The 22,938-nt window shown below is 39.9% G+C and overlaps 1 protein-coding gene across 3 annotated transcripts in view; it reads left to right on the top strand.

Annotated features, from left to right (window-relative positions):
- LOC110629961 (protein trichome berefringence-like 7) overlaps window positions 1-12,150 on the top strand; it is a 34,591-nt gene extending 22,441 nt beyond the window's left edge. Inside the window, exons 3-4 of one of the 3 annotated variants that reach the window (XM_021777197.2) lie at window positions 336-636; window positions 11,393-12,150. In XM_021777197.2, the coding sequence (XP_021632889.1) occupies window positions 336-618 (283 nt within the window). In that variant the 3' untranslated portion in view covers window positions 619-636; window positions 11,393-12,150. Of the gene's footprint in view, window positions 1-335; window positions 637-9,270; window positions 9,718-11,392 lie in introns of those variants that run through there. The other 2 variants (XM_021777199.2, XM_021777196.2) reach the window with 2 other exon arrangements.
- The last annotated feature ends 10,788 nt before the right edge of the window (window positions 12,151-22,938 follow it).

The following is a 22,938-nucleotide window of genomic DNA, read 5'->3' as shown; positions in this document are numbered from 1 at the left end:
ACTGAACTGATAAGTGAAAAAATAAAAAAATAAAAAAATGAAAACCAAACTGAATCTCTAAATTGAATTGGTTTGTCAATTTTTTCAGTTTAATCTGAATTGTGCCCACCTTCAACCACAGATCCACAAGCATTACTTCTCCTCTTCAACTGTTCATTGTCGTCCCAAAAGGCGTATTCTGAAATTGACTTTTATGTTTTTCAAATGTGGTGTTTGGCTGTTTTCCGAGGCATTTTTCATCCATATGCTAAAATCTGTTGGTTTAATTTGATTATAAGTCGCACATGTGCTCACTTCAACATGACACTTATAATGGTCTTTGATATGTGTATCAGTGATCAATCCCATAGGTTTTGCAATGTGTCCAGGCAACCATTATCAGAAACCAGAGGGAAGGAGAGAAGACTATTTTTAGATGCCACCTGGGAGATTGTAAAAAATATGACAGTTCCTGTAACCATACTAAATATTACCTCCATGTCAGCTTTCAGAAGTGATGCACATGTTGGCAAGTGGAATGACAACTCACCTATAGCTGATTGTAGCCACTGGTGTCTACCTGGAGTACCTGATATGTGGAATGAAATTTTGCTCTCTTTCTTGCTTTACCAACTGTAGACTCTCTCCAATGATTATGTGAGTATTACGTCTTTTGTTCTTAGTTTGACTTGGTTTTGGTTTGCAATATGCATTTGCTCTGTGTGCGTGTATTGACTGGACAAAGATTGGTTTTTAGTCCTTCAACCCCATTTATCTGTTAAATCTAAACCTGGGTTAATACATGAGGTGTAGATTGATGGCGAAGACCGGAAACTTGACGTGGAACCCTATGGATCAAGTTCAAGAACTCTATGACAAGATGGAAAAAACTCTAAATATCAATAATAAATTCTTCTCTATGACACCCAATGTAAAGGACAACAAGAACACTAATGATTGAGGATTAAAGAAACAAGACAAACACCGATGATTGAGGATTAAAAAAACAAGACAAATGCTAAAATTAAATTGATAAGTTTAACTTGATTCTTGATATAATCGGAAGAATGCAATCTCACACTCTCATAATAACAAAGACACGCAAATAGTATGAATAATTCTAAATTTTAATTAAAAGTCTCCTTATGCAGAGGACGACTGGAGTTTATATAGAGAAAACTAAGCATAACCCTAAAAGACTAAGGATAAACTAAAGCCAAACAAGGCTGGATGAAAATTATAAGCTCATAGCAAGGGCAGCACACTAAAACTCAAAAACTAGGTCCAAACAACTAAATTAGCAATACTAAAGCAAATAAGATAGCATAAGCTTAACCCAAACAAATGGGTTTATAAAATACATTATTAAGACCCAAATGACATATATAACACATCCCTGAGGCTGCTCATGAGTTGTATACATGCTTTGCACATGCTCCTTAAGTGGCACATGCATTACACATGTTTCTTTAAATCTGTCAATTTAGTTTGATGGACTTGTACACCTTCTAATTAGGCCCAATGGACTTAAATATTAACAAAAGTCTTCCTTCGTCTTCACTTTAGGCTTTTCTTTGTATAACTTTTATCCATAGGCTTGATTATACTCCTTAAATCCATAATTGTAAGTGTTGCACTAAATCTACCCCATATAAATTGAATCACGCCCCAAGTGGATTTGGTTCATATAAATATGATTTTGAACTCTTTTTAAACCTATTTGAATGATATAAAGTTACTCCACACAATTATTGCAAGTCTGCCTTATTGGATTCGTATCATTCTCTCTTTCTTTAGAAAAGATTCGTCCTCGAAGCTTGCTCATATTCATGTCCGGAATGGAAATTTTAGGAACCAATGCATCTTCAAAGATCTCCTCTTAAATAGGTGCAAATAGCATGAAAGTCTCATCATGGATGTTCTCATCAACAACCTGCATATCAAGAACAAGACAACTAGGCATAACAATGTTAATCATAGAAAGATCATGTAGATGTGACCCATTCTCCTCTACAACTTCCAAAACAGCTCGATTCGCCTCTTTTACCTCATCAATCATGTCCTCCCTATGTCCACCATCAATCACAACCTCTTCTTTAAGCAAGAACTTTGCTAACTTCATGCATTACAATTTCCTCTTCAATTTCAATTTCTATGAAAGTTGAAATTGAAAATTTAGCCTTTTCTTTCTTCTTTTCTTTCTTATCTCTTCTCTTTTCTTAGCAACAAACCTCTTCGTCTCTAACTTTGCTTCACGTAAATTCTCTTCATAACTTTGAAGCTCCTTAATTAACAACATAGCTTCTCTAAAACTATATGTAACTTCTTTATCCATCCGTTTTCTGCAATGTTGAATACAATTTTTAAAGCTATTTATTGCAAAATCAAGCATAAAATAGGAAACATTCTCCTTAATCTCCATCTCAAGTTCCTCTTTATCGTCTCCTTACTTATCCAAACTCATAGTTAAGAACAACAACAAAAATCACAAGTCAAAATAGAGTTAGTAATAAAGCACTTTCTCACGTGTTTGCACTCTTTTACTACTCTTTGCAATTCCTCCAATTGAACTTCAGAATTTAGGCCAATCTAGCAACTCAAAAGAAAACTTAAAAATAAAGATTAAAACCCTAACAATAAAAAGTAAGCTCAAATACACTAGAAAGAATACACAAGACAAAAATGGATGGTAGCACAAAGACAAAATTATGTACTACTTGATTTTATCAATTTAAGGTGTAATCACAATCAAATAACACTCTAATAATGTAAAAGAAACAAAGATGGCAAAACTCAAAAAAAAAAAAAAATCAACAAACAAGAATTGAGAAAAGACAATTTAGGCCAAAATATAAGAATTTGAATTACTACAAAGCAAATTAAATATGAAATCTAAAATATTTCTACTCAACAAAGTAAGAAAGTAAAAAATGCTTAAACTAAATCAGAATTCTCATGTATAATTAATTTTTGGAGCCAAATTAATAATTTCATGCCAAAAAAAAATTGTTTTAAGCTCTAAACATGCACAGGTGTATGTGTGACCAAATATAGCATCAAATTAATTAAACAAGAGAGAGTCAATCCAAATAGCCCCTAAAACAATAGAGTCCGAAAATTTAGGGCTAAGGAAGCAATTCTTTAGACACAAAAAACCTCAAGTCCTAATTCAACTAGGACAAGAAAACAAATCCAATAAGAAGAAGGATTCCTCAAAGATACGTCAAGAATTCTCTTCCTTCTTCCTTTCTTTCTCTTACTAATTTTCTTTCTTCTTTTTTTTAATTCTCTTTCTTCTGCTTCTTTTAATTTTGTGTGTTTTTTTTTTTTATCGAATTGATCAAGAACGAAACTTAACTAATTTAACAACCAAAATTAAATCAACAAACACTAAAACAAGTTTAAACCCTAAACAAATTAAACTAATACAAGACCAAAAAATTCAGAAATAAAAAATGCAAGAAAATTCAAATTTAAAACTCTAAACTAAGATAAATCAAAATTTATCTTAACCTTTAGCTCTGATACTAATTGATGCGGAACCCTATGGATCAAGTCTAAGAACTCTATGACAAGATGGAAAAAGCTCTAAAGATCAACAGTAAACTTTCCTCTATGGCATTCAATGCAAAGGACAACAAGAATACCAATGATTGAGGAATAAAGGAACAAAACAAATGTCACAATTGAATTGATAAGTTTATCTTGATTTTTGATGCAATTGGAAGAATGCAATCTTAGACTCTCACAATAATAAAAACACGCAAATAGTATGAATAATTCTGAATTTTGATTAAAAGTCCTCTTATACAAAGGTGGCTGGAATTTATATAGAAAAAACTAAGCATAACCCTAAAAGACTAAGAATAAACTAAAACCTAAAGAGCCAAACAAGGCTGGACGAAAATTATAAACTCATAGCAAGGGACTACATATTAAAGCCCTAAAACTAGGTCCAAACAACTAAACTAGTAATACTAAAGCAAATAAGATAGTATAAATTTAACCTAAATAAATAGGCTTGCAAAATACATCATTAAGGTCCAAATAACATATATAACACGTCCTCCAAGACTGCTCATGAGTTGTGCACATGCCTTGCACATGCTCCTTAAGTGGCACATACATTACACGTGTTTGTTCAAATCTACCAATTTAGTTTGATGGACTTGTACACCTTCTAATTAGGCTAAATGGACTTACATCTTCACAAGAGCCTTCCTTCATCTTTACTATAGGCTTCCATTTGTGTAGTTTTAGCCCATAGGTTTGATTATACTGCTTAAGCCCATAATCTTAAGCCCATAATTGCAAATGTTGCACCAAATCTGCCCCATATGAATTGAAGCACGCCCCAAGTGGATTTGGTTTATATAAATATGATTTTAAACTCTTTTTAGACTCATTTTGATGATATAAGGTTGCTCCACACAATTGTTGCAAGTCTGCCTTATTGGATCCGTATCAATACTCTTGAACAAATAAAACCTTTTGTTAGTGAAGAATTTTGGGAAAATTTAGAGAATTCTTGTATTTCACTCTCTCTCTCTTTACAATTGGTTTATATGACTATTTATACACAAAGAATTATATCTAAATAGGAAGTAAATAATCAAATAATAATTACAGAGATTATTAAGGATCCTAATCAAATCAAATCAAATCATATCCCTAGAATTCAGTTAGGATCAGCAAATAAGTCAACACTCCCCCCCCTCAAGTTGGTGCAAAGATGTCGCACATGCCCAACTTGCAAATCAAATTATGGTAGATCTTGTTGTTGAGTCCTTTAGTAAACACATCCGCAAGTTGCCCAGTAGAAGTCATGAACTAGGCTCAAGATACCGTCTATTAATTTTTCTTCAATGAAGTGCCGATCAATTTCAATGTGTTTCGTTCGGTCATGTTGGACTGGATTTTGTGCTATACTTATAGCAGCTTTATTGTCACAATATAAAGTTATCTTGTCTCTCTCGAGCAACCTCAACTCCTTCAATAACTTCTGTAACCATAAGAGTTCACACACCTTGGGCCATTGCTCTGTATTCTGCTTCAGCGCTTGACCGAGCAACAACAGTTTGTTTTTTGCTCCTCCAGGTGACAAGGTTCCCTTCCACAACTGTGCAGTAGCCAGAGGTGGATCTCCTGTCATCGAGAGATTCTGCCCAATCTGCATCTGTAAAAGCTTCAACTTGGAGGTGACCCTGTTTGGAGTAAAGAAGCCCTTTCCTTGGCACAGACTTTAGGTATCTTAAGATGCGAAGTACAGCTTGCATATGAGTCTCGCGAGGGTCATGCATGAATTGGCTGACTAAGCTAACAGACAGCATAGGCTATATCCGGTCAAGTGTGTGAGAGATAAATGAACCTTCCTACCAATCTCTGGTATCTTCCAATATCCACGGACTCACCAGTTCCTGCTTTCAACTTGTGATTACTTTCAATGAGAGATTCTGCTGGTTTACACCCCATCATACCAGTTTCTTCCAACAGATCCAAAATGTACTTTTTTTGGGAGATGAAAATTCCTTTTTCTGATCTAGCCACCTCGATACCTAGGAAATATTGCAGTTTTCCTAGATCTTTGATTTCAAATTTCTGAGCTAACAACCTTGTTAGTTGAGTCATTTCCTCTTTGTCATTGCCTGTCACCACTATATCATCAACATAAACAATAAGAAGGGTGATCTTACCCTTGTGATGTTTGATAAACAGAGTGTGATCAGCATTGCTTTGTTGGTAACCAAAAGACATCATGGCTCTGCTAAACCTGTCAAACCAAGCTCTAGGAGATGGTTTTAGCCCATACAAAGCCTTTTTTAACCTGCACACCTTTCCTTGTATCTTCTCATCAGCGAATCCATGAGGAATTTCTATGAACACTTCTTCCTCTAAATCTCCATGGAGGAAAGCATTCTTCACATCAAACTGTTGCAAGTCCTAGTCCAAGTTGGCTGCATAGGATAACAAAACTCTGATTGAGTTCATTTTTGCAATTGGGGCAAATGTCTCTTGGTAATCCACTTCATAGGTTTGGGTGAATCCTTTAGCAACCAATCTGGCCTTAAACCGTTCAATTGTGCCATCAGCTTTGTGTTTCATTGTGAACACCTATTTACAGCCAACGAGTTTCTTCCCAGGTGGGAGAGGGACAAGCTCCTAAGTCTCATTTTTAGCCAATGCTTTCATCTCTTCAATCATTGCTTTCTTCCACTTAGGATCTGCAAGAGCTTTCTTCCAATCCTGTGGAATCGACACAGAGGAAATAGACAAGGCAAAGGCTCTATAGGAAGGAGATAAGGATTCATAAGAAACAAAGTTAGAAATAGGGTGTTTAGTACAAGATCTGACCCCTTTTCTTTGTGCAATAGGTTTATCTAAGTCATTGAAACATTCAAGAGTTGTGGGGAACTCACCAGAAGAAAGAGTTGTGGGTAACTCACTTGAAGAAGATTCATGACTGGGTAACTCACCAGGAGAAGATTCTTGACTCTGAGTAGACTGCATAATGGCTTCTTCTGCCTTGTCTCTCCTCGAATACGTTCTCAAATCTGGCTTGTCCAAACGACCAGTTCTCTCTCCCTGATTAGACATCTCCCCCTGTCTACTAGAACTCAAACTTTCTAGTTGAGCCATATCATTCAGAATCACAGAATTCGGGATCACCTTTTCTTGCTCATTATTCTCCCCCTCAAGAGGTGAGTGAGTGGTACTGAAGTAGGGTTTAGTTTCTCGGAAGGTAACATCCTTGCTAACTAAGTATTTCCTAGAGGGAGGATGATAACACTTGTATTCCTTCTGTGTTGGAGAATACCCAACAAACACACATTTAAGGGCCTTGGGATCTAATTTTCCTGCCGTCCTAGTATGTACAAAGCAAACACACCCAAATACTTTTGGTGGAACAACGTATGAATTCTTCCCTTGTAGAACCGCCAAAGAACTCATAAAGTCAAGGATCTTGAGAGGCATTATATTGATAAGATAAGCAGATGCAAGAATTGCATCTCCCCAATATGCTTTGGGTAGATTCATGATGAACATAAGAGATCAAGCTACCTTCAATAGATGCCTATTTTTCCTCTCAGCAACGCCATTTTGAGCACTAGTATAAGGACAACTAGTCTGGTGTACTATCCCATTACTCTCCAAATAAGCAAAAAAGCTACTATCCATATATTCTATTCCATTGTCAATTCTCAAAATTTTCACCTTAGTATCAAATTGAGTACAAACCATCTTATGAAATGATTGAAAACAAGAAAAGACATCACTTTTAGCTTTAATCAAATAGACCAAAGTCATTCGAGTGCAACAATCAATAAAGGTGACAAACCATCGATTACCAGACAAGGAGACAGTTTGAGTAGGCCCCCAAGCATCAGAATGAATAGTCGCAAAAGGAATTTGACTTTTATTATGACTCAAAGGTAGGATGTTCTAGTGTGTTTAGCATACTCACAAGCATCACAAAATAGGGAATCAAACTGAGTTCTAGCAAACAAATTAGGATAAAGTTTTTCTAAGACAAAAAATAATGGATGCCTTAACCGTTTGTGCCACTGTATTATTTCCTGATTGACATCCTTATTTTCTCCAAAACAGGCTTGAGATATCGAAGAACTTGGATCACCCTCCAACATATATAAGCCATCATGCAGCCTACCATTGCCAATCCTCTTTCCTGTGCGAAGATCCTGAATAACACAATGATCAGGAAAGAATTCAATTTTACAATTAAGGGCATTGGTAATAGCACTGACAGATAAAAGGTTGACAGGAAAGTGGGGAACATGAAGGACATATGATAATTTAATGTTAGATGTGCAAATAACAGAACCTGTTCCGGATATGGGAGTAAAAGAGCCATCAGCAATTCTGACACTATCTTTGGTTAGAGAAGGAAAATAATTGAGAAAGCCTTTATTAAGAGAGGAAGCATTACCTAACTTTACAAAGTTAGATGTGGCACCGGAGGACGAGGAATCAGAGTTAGGAATCAAGACCTTTTTACCTTCTGCCATGGTAAAGATTTGTGAACCGTGAAAGAATAGGAGGTACCCAAGGTTGTACACACAAGAGAGCCCAACCAATTCACTAAAAGACCGGGTAGCGGCACAGGAAGGCTGGAAAGATGGTCGAAATCGTCGCCGAAGTGATTGGAGCGGCGAAGCAGCGTCAAGCGATTGGTCACGCGTCGGGAAAGGGAGCCGCGTGAGCCTCATGTGCGGGCTTTTTGGACGTCGGAGCTGGGCGATCGGCCGGCGACAGTTCTGGTGCCGGCAGTGAGAGGAGGAAAGACTCCTAGATGGGTTAGTACCAAAAAAGGTAGATCTAGGGTTTTGAAACCCTAAAGAGGAAAAAATTAAATTTGAACCCTAAAATCAGGAAAAGGCTCTGATACCGTGAAGAATTTTGGGAAAATTTAGAGAATTCTTGTATTTCACTCTCTTTACAATTGGTTTATATGACTATTTATATACAAAGAATTATATCTAAACAGAAAGTAAATAATCAAATAATAATTACAGAGACAATTAAGGATCCTAATAAAATCAAATCAAATCATATCTCTAAAATTAGTTAGGATCAGCAAATAAGTCAACAGTTAGCATACCCTTTCTAATATACAAGATATTTACACATGGAGAAAGAAAAATATTGAATGCAAGACCAAGTCAAAGTCACTAATGCAGTTGAGAAAAACTAGCTTCATGTGTTGTTACTACCTATGATATTCTACTTGCTAGTAGTGTTGCCTCCTATATATTAATGGTGCTGCTAGTGGTTGATGGTGCTGTTAGTGGTGTGCTATTAGTAGTGGTGTTAGTGTTATGCTTTATTTTCTTCCACTTTTCTTGGTTGTAGGAGGGTGATTCTCTATGTTTTGATCATGCTAATAACTTCCATTGTTTATAGGAAGAGATTATCTCTTCCTTTTGTATTTAAGTTCAGTTGAGATAATAAAGGAGACATGATTGATTTGCCAAAAATTGTCGAGTACTTAACTCTATAGATTTTCAAGTTTTCTCTTAACGAGCTTGTACAACCTTCATCATGGGTCAAAAAAGAAACAAACACTTTCTTCTTCAATCATTGATCCATTAATTCCTCAATCTCGTCCCATAACTCGATCCATTTCTAAGGACCCTAACACCTTTCTCTATATAGAAGCAATAATTTACTGCCATCGTTAACCTTTTAGTTGTCATTGCAATAAATATTTATATTTTATTGAAAGATGATGGAATTAGAACAACATTTTGAATTGCTTCTCTCTCATTGTTGCAGATTCAAAAACACAAATCCAGTTAATTGCTGACACCTGCAGAAGAAGCTGTGAACCTCTGATCTGCAAGCAATGGTTGTCTCAATTGCCAAACCAGAACAATGGAGTAGCTGGTTGGATTCTCTCTCCATTGTCACTTGGCATCTTAAGCAATTGCTGGAAGTATCCCACGAAAGTTGAGTTTGCATGGCTTTGAGGAAGCATACAGTTTTTTTAAGAGATGCATCCGTTCTTTCATTCTTTATGCAATTGTTCATTACGTGTGAAGGCTTTGTCTTCAATATGTATAAATCTTGTCCATTTATTCTTATGATAAAAACTTTGGTGAATATGAAATATTGACAAAAGGAAAAGGAAAAATGAATAAGAAATAACAGTATCATCTTTGTATTTGTGTACTTTTATACTGTTGCTTGGGAATAAATATGTATTGAACTGTGTTCAATGAACATTTCTACCCTTCAATTCTATAGGATGAGAGACAAAAATCAGTAGCAGCACCAACCTCATCTAATTAGATCAGCTTAGGTCTTTAATAAGAACAATTCCACCTAAGTATGATTAGACTAAAGGTATCAGATCTTAGGGAAAGTCCTCTATGGATAGGTTATCGCTTGATATTGGTGTCATTAAATCGTCAAGTAGTGAAGCCATTAGCACATTAAAAGAAAGTGCATACCTAGAACGGCTTTATATGAATCTATGTAGTGGAGTCCATATATTTACATTATAAATCTATGTAGACCTAATGCAGATAAGAATGGCCCCAAATTAAATGCTATAATATTTTAGCATACGCACATTTTGGATAACATTTAATTATATTTATTATTAATCTATATAGTTCACTATTTTGATCTTAACAAGATGTCTCTTTTAGTCAAAGTATAGATTTTGGGGATTGAATTTTTACAGGTATCTGACCCAATTCAACATTAATTGGATAGATTTTGATAGCATATAATTGAGTTTAAGTTTCATAAATAAGAAAAATTATTGCATGCATCTAGGTATACAAATATTGTATATCCAACCAATTTAAAATTAGAATATCATATTAATATGTGGATTACATTTTCTCTAATTTTATATAAGGTATCAATTTTAGATTGGATCGGTATATAGATCTAGCTGTGTGTAAGAATTTTCCCATAAATAATATCCATGTTCGATTGGGGTTGGGTTTTTGTATATTGAATAATCAGTACTATATACATAAATAGTTAAATATACTTTTTATATTTTAGGTCTATTGGTCCAAAAAATTCAAACTTTACTAGTTTTCATATTTATAGCCTAAACTTTTAATTTTGAATCAAAAAACTCCAACTTTTAAATTAGTTCATATAACACACCATGTATCATTATTTTTACCATATAAATAGTTTAATTATCTTGAATTAAACTTTGATTAAGACCTTAAACCCCTAATTATCTAAAAAGATTTTTATTTAAGTATAAGAGAATTAAGTATTTTAATTATATAATCTAAGAATTTCATATAATTAATAGCTTAGAATCTTAATTACGGTTGAATTCTAGTTAGTCAAATTGCTTATGCGATGAAAATAATGACATATGACATATTGTGTAAGTTAATTTAAATTTGGTTAAAATTAATTTAAAAAGTTGCTATAATTACAATAAATTCAAAAGTTGAGGCTTTATATTCAAAATTAAAAGTTTAGGCTATAAATGTGAAAATCAGCAAAGTTGTTGTCTTTTTTAGCCAATGAGCCTGTATTTTATAATAACATTTATATCTTTTATATATATGGTAGATGGATGCCACTTAAAAGAACCTTATGATGGAGTATTAGTAGTTGCCATTGCTATTGATGGAAATAATGGGGTTATCCCATTAGCAATAGGCATTGTTAAAGTGGAGTGTAGATTAAGTTGGGATTTCTTTATGTCCTATTTACAAGATTGTATTGGTAGCGGTAATAACGATAAGCTGTACAAATTTATGAGTGATCACCAAAAGTTAAACTCACTTTCATTCATTGTTAATGTAGTAAAATATTATTTGACTACTTCAATCATTATTCTTTATTCTTTGTAGCGTATTGTTGAATCCGTTAACATTCACTTTCTCACTGTATGTCATCGCTTCTGTGCAAGACACTTGTTTAACAACTTCAAATGGCAATTCTGAAGATTAGGATTGAAGAAACAATTTTGGGCAGCGGCTAAAACAACACATGGGTATCACTTCTGGAAAGTTATGCGAGAAATAAGAAAATTGAAAGATGGTGCAGCTTATAACTGGTTAATGCAGTTTTTATTAAGTCAGTTGTATCGCCATTCATTTTGGGAAGATGCAAAGATAGATCACCTCACAAACAATATGACTGAACCATTAAATAGTTGAATAATGAAAATAAGAGGATAGCCTATAGTATCACTACTTGAAGCTTTTCGGCAAAAGAGTATGGTGAGAATGCACAAAAGTATGCAAATGCATGTAATTGGGATGAGACACTTACACCAAAAGTAAAGAACTCCCTTAATACAATTATATAGGAGAGTCGACATTGCCGTTTGTTGCCGGGGAGAAATGACGAGTTTAAGGTTCATGATGGACCTTTAAAATTTGCAGTCAAACTGCAACAAAAGACTTGTTCTTGCAATTGGTGGACAATAGTAGCCTCCCTTGTAAACATGTTACTTTGTGCATGGGGTAAAGAGAGGCAACATTGAAGATTATTGTAATTCTTATTATATTTTCTCAACTTATATGCAAGTGTATGAGGGGGTAATTCATCTGGTGCCTGATAAAGAATTAGAACTACCTTCTGATGAGCAATGCATGAATTCTCCTCCATTGAAGAGGTTACCTGGTAGACCTCATAAAGTCAGGAGAAGGGAAGAGGGTGAAGGTGGACCTTCTTTTAAACGAAAAACTGTAACGACCCGAAAATCGGACCGCTACCGGCGCTAGGATCCAGATCGGCTTAAGGCCGCCGGGACCCGTAGCAAGCCTGACATGAAACCTGTAAACCTGTATAATCCCATACATGATCAACAACATGCATAAAAAAATTTAAAACTTTTCTTTCCATATACATCAACCAAACTCAACCTGTACATATGCATTAACATAACATTGATCCCTCTGTGGGATCTCATCTGTGCCCCCAATGGGTGACATAACATATGCTGAGTTGGTTTACATAAACATCATAAAAATCTCTAAGATCATGTAATAAAAGGGATAACAACCATCTATGGTCAAGTACACCTCTAACATCCATATACATCATCTCATTACACAACTATACTGATTAAGACTTTACATTACAATTTGATCATGTCCATTGCTAGCTATTACATAAACAAAACTTCATTATTCTATCCGGACTCCTGCTCTATCCTGTACCTGCAAGCCTGGGGGTAAAGGGAGAAGGGTGAGCTAAAAGCCCAGTGAGCAGAACTGTAAAACATATTAACACTATGCTCTATGAAATGCATCATAACACAGACAATTCACATAAGGGTTGGGTGAACTTGTCACCAATTAGTCCAAGCTAACTCTGTGCCAGGCCGTAGCATGGGGTCCTGGTCTTCCTGTCATAACATACATTACTTACCATTGCCCCAGGGCCTCCTCTGGGCTCCTGGTCTTCGAGTCCCATAACCGTGCCAGGCCGTAGAATGGGATCCTGGTCTTTCCTTACTCTGTGCCAGGCCGTAGAATGAGGTCCTGGTCTTCCTGTCATGGACGAATTGGGTCATCCAATATTCACCCACATCAACAACAATCGATGTAATGCAGCATATTCGTGAAAACTAATGCAATCATCCTATTGCATAATCATGATGCATGAAACATGATAAAACATTCAATTTCTCAATTTAAAAGATTAAGTTTAGTTCCACTCACCTCTGGCTGACTCTGACAACACCGAAGCAGCTGAACTCACTGCTGGGGTCCTCGGTTCCTCGGGTCCGAACCTACACAGGTGGACTCAAATGAGGGACCAAACACACCTGAACATAACCATAAACTACTCCCCAAAAACCCCCTAGAACATCGTGAAACAACCATAAAAAAACATGCAAAAGAGGCCTGGACAGGGCACTTTCGGCGGCAGGTTTGGCGGCCGAAAGTCCCTCCAGAGCCGAAAGTCAGGCGGGTTCGGCGGCACCTTCGGCGGCCGAAACTCCCAGACAGAGACGAAACTCATGCATGTTCGGCGGCACTTTCGGCGGCCGAAACTGCCAGACAGAGACGAAAGTCTCCTTTCGGGGGCAAGCTTCGGCAGCCGAAAGGCTGCCTCCCCAGCCATGTTCGGCGGTCGAAAGTCCTTCGGCTGCCGAACCTGGTTTCTGCTAAAGGGCAGAAACTTGGCTCCCTTTGCTCATTTCGCCTCCAAACCTTCCAAACATGCATCAAACCTATTCTACAACACACAAACACAAGCATACATGTTCCTAGGGGCCTCAAACCATCATAAACCCCATCTACAACACATTAAGTATCCACATTGCTCAAGAACACACATTTATACCCATAAACATAACCATAACCTAAACATGCATTCTAACCCATAGATCTTGCATAAAACTTATTTAAAACATAAAACGAGCTCAAGATCGGCTCTTACCTCTTGAAGATCGAGAGAGACGACCAAAAACTTGGAGTTGGGAGAGATTGGGTTCTTGAACCTCCAAACTCCAAAACTTTGCTCAAAAGCTCAAATCTTCAAAACAAAGTTAAAACAAATGAAAATCTCGAAAGATCTAGAGGAAAGACATCAAGGATGGGTGAGGGACGGCGGAGACTCACCTTGGCCGAAAAGGGGAAGAAAGCTTGCCCGTTTTCGGCTAAGGGACCCTTTTATAGTGGCTGGCCAGACCACGTTCGGGGGCCGAATGTGCCTCCGCATGCATGCCATGTTCGGCGGCCGAACCTGGACTTCCCTTACTTATGCTTTCGGGGGCCTAAAGCACACCCGAAACGCATGCATGTTCGGCGGCCGAACTTGAGGTTCGGCGGCCGAACCTGAGTTTTCCTCCAATGCTATTTTCATGCAAAAACTCATTTTCTTTCATGCTTAAAACATAAAACACATTAAAACATTTTATGAAAACATGGTTTTACCCTTCTAGAGGCTTCCGATATCCGAGATTCCACCGGACGGTAGGAATTCCGATACCGGAGTCTAGCCGGGTATTACATTCTCCCCCCTTAAGAACATTCGTCCCCGAATGTTCCTTAACTAGCACATGCAAGGCATACAACATATCATACACATAAAACACATAGAGACTAACCTTAAAAGAGATGAGGATATTGCCGGAGCATAGACTCCCGTGTCTCCCAAGTGCATTCTTCCATATTGTGGTGGTTCCAAAGGACTTTCACCATCGGGATTTCCTTGTTTCTTAGCTTTCTGATCTGGGTGTCTAGGATCCGTATCGGCTGTTCCACATAGGTGAGATCCTCTTGGATCTCCACATCAGGCTCACTAAGAACCTTGCCCGGATCTGACACGAACTTTCTCAACATAGAAACATGGAAAACCGGATGGATTCTCTCCATTGAAGCAGGTAAATCCAGCTTGTACGATACATTCCCAATCTTTTGCAAGACTTCAAAGGGTCCGATGTACCGCGGAGCCAGCTTACCTTTCCTCCCAAACCGAACCACTCCTTTCATTGGAGACACCTTGAGCAATACCAAATCCCCCTCCTGAAACTCTACTAGTCTTCTGTGGATGTCTGCATAACTCTTCTGTCTGCTTGCAGCTGTCTTGATTCTCTCTCTGATTAAGGGTACCACCCTGCTGGTGATCTCTACTAGCTCAGGCCCTGCCAAGGCCTTTTCTCCAACTTCCTCCCAGCAAACAGGTGACCTGCACTTCCTTCCATATAAAGCTTCATATGGAGCCATCCCGATGCTAGCATGATGGCTGTTATTGTAGGCAAACTCCACCAAAGGCAGATGCTGCCTCCAAGAACCGCCAAAGTCCAGCACACACATTCTAAGCATATCCTCGATAGTCTGGATGGTCCTTTCTGACTGTCCATCAGTCTGTGGATGGAAGGCAGTACTGAAATCCAACCTGGTACCCATGGCATCCTGCAGACTCCGCCAAAACCTGGAGGTGAACTGGGGTCCTCTATCTGACACTATAGAAACAGGAACCCCATGCAGTCTGACTATCTCATCAACGTACACCTGCGCCAACTTGTCCACAGAATAGCCACTCCTGACAGGGATGAAGTGAGCAGATTTGGTGAGTCTGTCCACAATCACCCATATGGAGTCCAATCTATTGGACGCTGCCGGTAACCCCACTACGAAGTCCATAGCTATATTCTCTCATTTCCACTCTGGAATAGGTAGCGGGTTAAGCATTCCAGCCGGCTTCTGATGTTCCAGCTTCACCCTCTGACATACTTCGCAGGCTGACACAAACTGTGCCACTTCTCTCTTCATAGCTGGCCACCAATAAACTTTCTTCAGATCCTGATACATCTTGGTGGCTCCGGGGTGAATGCTGTATCTTGCATTATGAGCCTCTCTCATAATGTCTCCTTTTAGCCCTATGTCATCTGGTACACACAATCGACTCCCATAGCGGAGGATCCCCTTACTGTCAAATCTGATCTCACTGTCCTTGCCTGACTGAACAGTCCTGGCAATCTTCACTAATTCTGGGTCCTCATGCTGTTTCTGAGCCACCTGCTCCAGAAACACGGGTGTCACTTTCATCTGAGCAACCAAGGCACCTGTACCAGACAACTCCAACTGTAGACCTTCATCAATGAGCTTGTAAAACTCCTTCACCACTGGTCTCCTCTCTGCCGTGATGTGGGATAGACTGCCTAGTGACTTCCGGTTTAGGGCGTCTGCCACGACATTTGCCTTACCCGGATGATACTGAATCTTGCAATCATAGTCACTCAGCAGCTCTACCCATCTCCTCTGTCTCAAGTTCAAATCTCTTTGACTCAGGATGTACTGCAGGCTTTTATGATCTGTGAAGATCTCACATTTTACCCCATAGAGGTAGTGCCTCCACATCTTGAGTGCAAAGATTACTGCTGCCATCTCAAGGTCATGTGTGGGGTAATTCAACTCATGCTTCTTTAGCTGCCTAGAAGCATAAGCAATCACCCTTTCATTCTGCATAAGCACACAACCCAGTCCCACACGGGACGCATCACAAAAGACTGTAAAGTCTGAATCACTAGCTGGCAGAGCTAACACTGGTGCTGAAGTCAACCTCTTCTTAAGCTCTTCGAAACTCTCTTCGCACTGGTCAGTCCACATGAACTTCTGATTCTTCCTGGTCAGTCTGGTCAGGGGAGCTGCTATTTTCGAGAAGTCCTGAACGAACCTCCTGTAGTAACCTACCAAACCCAAGAAACTTCTAATCTCTGTCACTGAAGTGGGTCTAGGCCAGTTAGCCACAGCTTCTACCTTCTTGGGGTCTACCTCTATACCATTTTCTGACACCGCATGCCCCAAGAAGGAAATGCTCCTCAGCCAGAACTCACACTTGGAGAACTTGGCATACAAGCCATGCTCCCTCAAGGTCTGTAGAACCATCCTCAGATGATGGGCATGCTCCTCTGCATTCCTGGAATACACTAGGATATCATCTATGAAGACAATAACGAAGTGATCCAGGTACTGACTAAACACTCTGTTCATGAGATCCATGAATGCTGCAGGGGCGTTGGTTAACCCAAACGGCATCACAAGGAACTCAAAATGCCCATATCTGGTCCTGAAAGCTGTCTTTGGCACGTCCTCTTCCCTGATCCTCAACTGATGATACCCGGACCTCAGATCTATTTTGGAGAAACAACCCGCTCCTGCTAGCTGGTCGAATAGATCGTCGATCCTTGGCAATGGGTACTTGTTCTTGGTAGTGACTTTGTTCAACTGCCTGTAGTCGATACAAAGCCTAAGGGATCCATCATTCTTTCTCACAAACAAAACTGGAGCACCCCAGGGTGAGGTACTCGGTCGGATGAAGCCCTTATCTACCAGCTCCTGTAACTGCTCCTTCAACTCTTTCAATTCTGCTGGCGCCATCCTGTAGGGAGGGATAGAGATCGGTCGGGTTCCAGGCATCAGCTCTATCTCGAACTCTATCCCTCTAGCAGGTGGTAAACCTGACAGCTCGTCTGGGAACACATCTAAGAACTCTCTAACCACTGGCACTGAGGCGGGCTCTCTGACCTGACTGCTAAGCTCTCTCACATGAGCCAAATACCCCTGACATCCCCTCCTGAGCAACCTACGAGCCTGAAGAGCTGATATCAGACCTCTAGGTGTACCCCTCCTGTCTCCTCTAAAGAAGACCTCAGACCCATCCTGACCTCTGAACCTGACTACCTTGTCCCTGCAGTCCAAGGTAGCACCATGGGTAGATAACCAGTCCATCCCTAGAATGACGTCAAAATCTGTCAAATCTAGAACCACTAGGTCGGCGGACAAGCATCTTCCCTCAACAAACACAGGACTACACTGGCAGACTGACTCTGCCACTGATGGATCACACTTGGGTCCACTGACCCAGAGAGGATACTCTAACCCAGAAGTCATCAGACCTAACCTTCCCACGGCTCTCGGAGCAATAAAAGAATGAGATGCACCAGGGTCCATCAAGGCATACACATCTGAACCACCAATGATTAAGTTACCTGCCACTACGGTGTTAGATGCGTCAGCCTCCTGCTGTGTCATTGTGAAGATCCGTGCTGGAGCTGATGGACCTTCACCTCTGAAACCCGCTGAAGAAGAGGCTGCCCCTCTCCCTCTGCCTCTGCCACTGGCCTGAGTCATGGCTGGAGCTGCTGGCTGCGCTACACTGCCTGAGGCTGTCTGCTGGGACTGAGCCATCGGGACTGCTCTTGGACATTCTCGAGCCATATGCCCCTCCTGACCACATCTGAAACAGGCGTTCGTCCCAAACCGACATACTCCCCTGTGTGGCCTACCACACTTCGCACAAACTGCATTATCCGCACCAGAGCTTGAGCCACTCCCAAATCCCAGACTGGACTTGACTTTATTCCAAAACTTATTCTTCTTACCCTTGGGCTTACCCCATCTCTTACTGCCTGAAGCTGCTGCACTCAGGGTAGAGGGATCTAATCTTCCCCCACCCGGAGTTTTAGAACCGGAAGACTGTGCCACTGACTGCTTAACTGTCCCCTGAACGATGGCACTGGCCTCCATTTTCCTGGCCATATCTACTATGGCATGAAAGCTCTCCCTGTCCACTGACTGGATCAAGGAGGAATACCTGGAATGAAGTTTCATGACATACCTCCTTGACCTCTTCGAATCTGTATCCAGACTCTGCCCAGCAAAAGGCAACAGCTCCAAGAATCTGTCGGTGTACTCCTCTACACTCATTTCATCCGTCTGCCTCAACTATTCAAACTCTATCATCTTCAGCTCCCTTGAACTATCGGGAAAAGCCCATCCTGCAAACTCGTTTGCAAACTCCTCCCAAGACATGCTGTCCACTCTCGGGTTCACATAATTCTTGAACCACTCCCGTGCCTTCTTGCACTTAAGCGTGAACCCGGCCATCTGAATGGCTCTACTGTCATCAGCCCCAATCTCCTCTGTGATCACTTTAACCCTTTCAAGATACACAAATGGGTCATCCCCTTTTTCATACTGAGGAGCACCCAGTTTCATGTAATCGGTCATCTTGACCTTGCTCCCACTGGCTGAGCTAGGTCTAGAAGGTTGAGTAACTGGGGCTGCTGGTTCTGTAGGTGGTGGAGGTGGTGCAACATTTTCTGAGGTAGGGTTTGCTGGATTTGGATAATAGGGTGGAGGTGGATACATTGGGTATTGTGAATATGGTGGGTAGTATGGTGGGTATGGCATCTGTGTGGGATAAGGGGTGAAGCTAGGGTAATCCGATGTACCTCCCATCGAATACCCGGGATGTTGTGAGAAGTGTGGGTAGTGGGGTGGCTGAACAAATCCCGAGGCCTGAGTGCCTCCTTGGGACTCTCCCATTCCTTCTTCTGACATGCTAACTCCCAGACTGCCATCCCTCCTCTGCTCTACATCCATATCATCCCCCATGTCCTCTGACGCTTCTCCCTGAACTGTTCCTCTAACTGATCTGCTCCTACCCAGATCCAAAGACCTTCTAGGGTCTCTAACTGCTCTGTCTCTGCTAGACCTACTAGACATTGCCCTAGGCAATGCTGGAGGACGGGTGCTCGTGCCCTCATCCTCAGGTGGCACTCCAGTCAATCTTGCTGATCGACGAGTTCCCCTCATCCTGTTTTCTGAAAAACAGTACACACAACACACCATTAGCATCATATGGTTCATGTGGGCACACATGAACCCGCATCACATACATCACATATCATAGCATATCATTAATGCACATGCATGTTATCATGGCATTTCACATTATCATACAAGACAGGACTCCACATCCTATCCTAGTGGACATGATCTTTCCTATTGTGCTTGACCTTCTATGACATCTATGAGCCCGACACTCTAGGTCCGACCATATGAACCTAGGGCTCTGATACCATTCTGTAACGACCCGAAAATCGGACCGCTACCGGCGCTAGGATCCAGATCGGCTTAAGGCCGCCAGGACCCGTAGCAAGCCTGACATGAAACCTGTAAACCTATATAATCCCATACATGATCAACAACATGCATAAAAAAATTTAAAACTTTTCTTTCCATATACATCAACCAAACTCAACCTGTACATATGCATTAACATAACATTGATCCCTCTGTGGGATCTCATCTGTGCCCCCAATGGGTGACATAACATATGCTGAGTTGGTTTACATAAACATCATAAAAATCTCTAAGATCATGTAATAAAAGGGATAACAACCATCTATGGTCAAGCACACCTCTAACATCTATATACATCATCTCATTACACAACTATACTAATTAAGACTTTACATTACAATTTGATCATGTCCATTGCTAGCTATTACATAAACAAAACTTCATTATTCTATCCGGACTCCTGCTCTATCCTGTACCTGCAAGCCTGGGGGTAAAAGGAGAAGGGTGAGCTAAAAGCCCAGTGAGCAGAACTGTAAAACATATTAACACTATGCTCTATGAAATGCATCATAACACAGACAATTCACATAAGGGTTGGGTGAACTTGTCACCAATTAGTCCAAGCTAACTCTGTGCCAGGCCGTAGCATGGGGTCCTGGTCTTCCTGTCATAACATACATTACTTACCATTGCCCCAAGGCCGCCTCTGGGCTCCTGGTCTTCGAGTCTCATAACCGTGCCAGGCCGTAGAATGGGGTCCTGGTCTTCCTGTCATGGACTAATTGGGTCATCCAATATTCACCCACATCAACAACAATCGATGCAATGCAGCATATTCGTGAAAACTAATGCAATCATCCTATTACATAATCATGATGCATGAAACATGATAAAACATTCAATTTCTCAATTTAAAAGATTAAGTTTAGTTCCACTCACCTCTGGCTGACTCTGACAACACCGAAGCAGCTGAACTCACTGCTGGGGTCCTCGGTTCCTCGGGTCCGAACCTACACAGGTGGACTCAAATGAGGGACCAAACACACCTGAACATAACCATAAACTACTCCCCAAAAACCCCCTAGAACATCGTGAAACAACCATAAAAAAACATGCAAAAGAGGTTTGGACAGGGCACTTTCGGCGGCAGGTTCAGCGGCCGAAAGTCCCTCCAGAGCCGAAAGTCAGGCGGGTTCGGCGGCACCTTCGGCGGCCGAAACTCCCAGACAGAGACGAAACTCATGCATGTTCGGTGGCACTTTCGGCGGCCGAAACTGCCAGACAGAGACGAAAGTCTCCTTTCGGGGGCAAGCTTCAGCAGCCGAAAGGCTGCCTCCCCAGCCATGTTCGGCGGCCGAAAGTCCTTCGGCTGCCGAACCTGGTTTCTGGCAAAGGGCAGAAACTTGGCTCCCTTTTGCTCATTTCGCCTCCAAACCTTCCAAACATGCATCAAACCTATTCTACAACACACAAACACAAGCATACATGTTCCTAGGGGCCTCAAACTATCATAAACCCCATCTACAACACATTAAGTATCCACATTGCTAAAGAACACACATTTATACCCATAAACATAACCATAACCTAAACATGCATTCTAACCCATAGATCTTGCATAAAACTTATTTAAAACATAAAACGAGCTCAAGATCGGCTCTTACCTCTTGAAGATCGAGAGAGACGACCAAAAACTCGGAGTTGGGAGAGATTGGGTTCTTGAACCTCCAAGCTCCAAAACTTTGCTCAAAAGCTCAAATCTTCAAAACAAAGTTAAAACAAATGAAAATCTCGAAAGATCTAGAGGAAAGACGTCAAGGATGGGTGAGAGACGGCGGAGACTCACCTTGGCCGAAAAGGGGAAGAAAGCTCGCCCGTTTTCGGCTAAGGGACCCTTTTATAGTGGCTGGCCAGACCACGTTCGGGGGCCGAATGTGCCTCCGCATGCATGCCATGTTCGGCGGGCGAACTTGAGGTTCGGCGGCTGAACCTAGACTTCCCTCACTTATGCTTTCGGGGGCCTAAAGCACACCCGAAACGCATGCATGTTCGGCGGCCGAACTTGAGGTTCGGCGGCCGAACCTGAGTTTTCCTCCAATGCTATTTTCATGCAAAAACTCATTTTCTTTCATGCTTAAAACATAAAACACATTAAAACATTTTATGAAAACATGGTTTTACCCTTCTAGAGGCTTCCGACATCCGAGATTCCACCGGACGGTAGGAATTCCGATACCGGAGTCTAGCCGGGTATTACAAAAACGATATGTTCAAATTGCATAGAGTTTGAGCATAATAAACACACGTCAAAGGGTACTTGTTCATACCATTGTATGTTAAATTAATTTAACTTAATTTATTTTATAATTATAAACAAATTATCTTTTGTAATTATACATACTGATATTATTTGTTAAAATTGCAGCAATCGACACAACGAAATATGGATAGTCAAGAAAGAAATGGTCTATGTTTTCCAATATTTATGTAGTTGTTGTATTCAAATAACATATTTATATTAAATTCGCTCATTTATATGTTCCATTTAAACAGGGAACATAAGTTAATGCAGATACAAGCAATCGTTAGATAAACAAAGTGACAATAGTTAGTTGGCATGATGTCTTTATGATCTTTATATTTATTATGAAGGGTTCTATGTAGAAAATAAATGAATATAAGTTAATTCTATGTAGAAAATAAATGAATATATATCTAACTTACATAAATTGTGGATTTGCATATACTTTTTGAACTTTTTGAAACTTTTTATTAATCATAAATATGGACCGTTTGAAGATTTGAAGGTTTTTGTAGATTTCATGGCAAAGAAATTGATATGAAGCTAATTTGCAATAGCTATATGTGCAGCTCACTTTTTGATACATTTTGGATCTTTTTTGTGTGATGTGGATATGGTGGATATTATTAAAATTATTTTGTGCAATATGAACAGTTTTATATGTAAACACTCCCTTTGTAGGAGTATAGTTAGTATATGTGCAAATATCATGGTTTGTATATTTAAGACATATTTTTTATAATAAATTACATTAACCTCTGTTAACTATATAGAGCATGCTCTTCCTTATCTATTTTGTATGATTCAAGCAAGGAGAAGTGT

The sequence above is a fragment of the Manihot esculenta genome, chromosome 13 (assembly GCF_001659605.2).
Source record: "Manihot esculenta cultivar AM560-2 chromosome 13, M.esculenta_v8, whole genome shotgun sequence".
In the NCBI taxonomy this organism is placed as follows: domain Eukaryota; kingdom Viridiplantae; phylum Streptophyta; class Magnoliopsida; order Malpighiales; family Euphorbiaceae; genus Manihot; species Manihot esculenta.
Note: the sequence above shows the minus strand (reverse complement) of the source record. Positions and strands in the feature narration are given on the sequence as shown.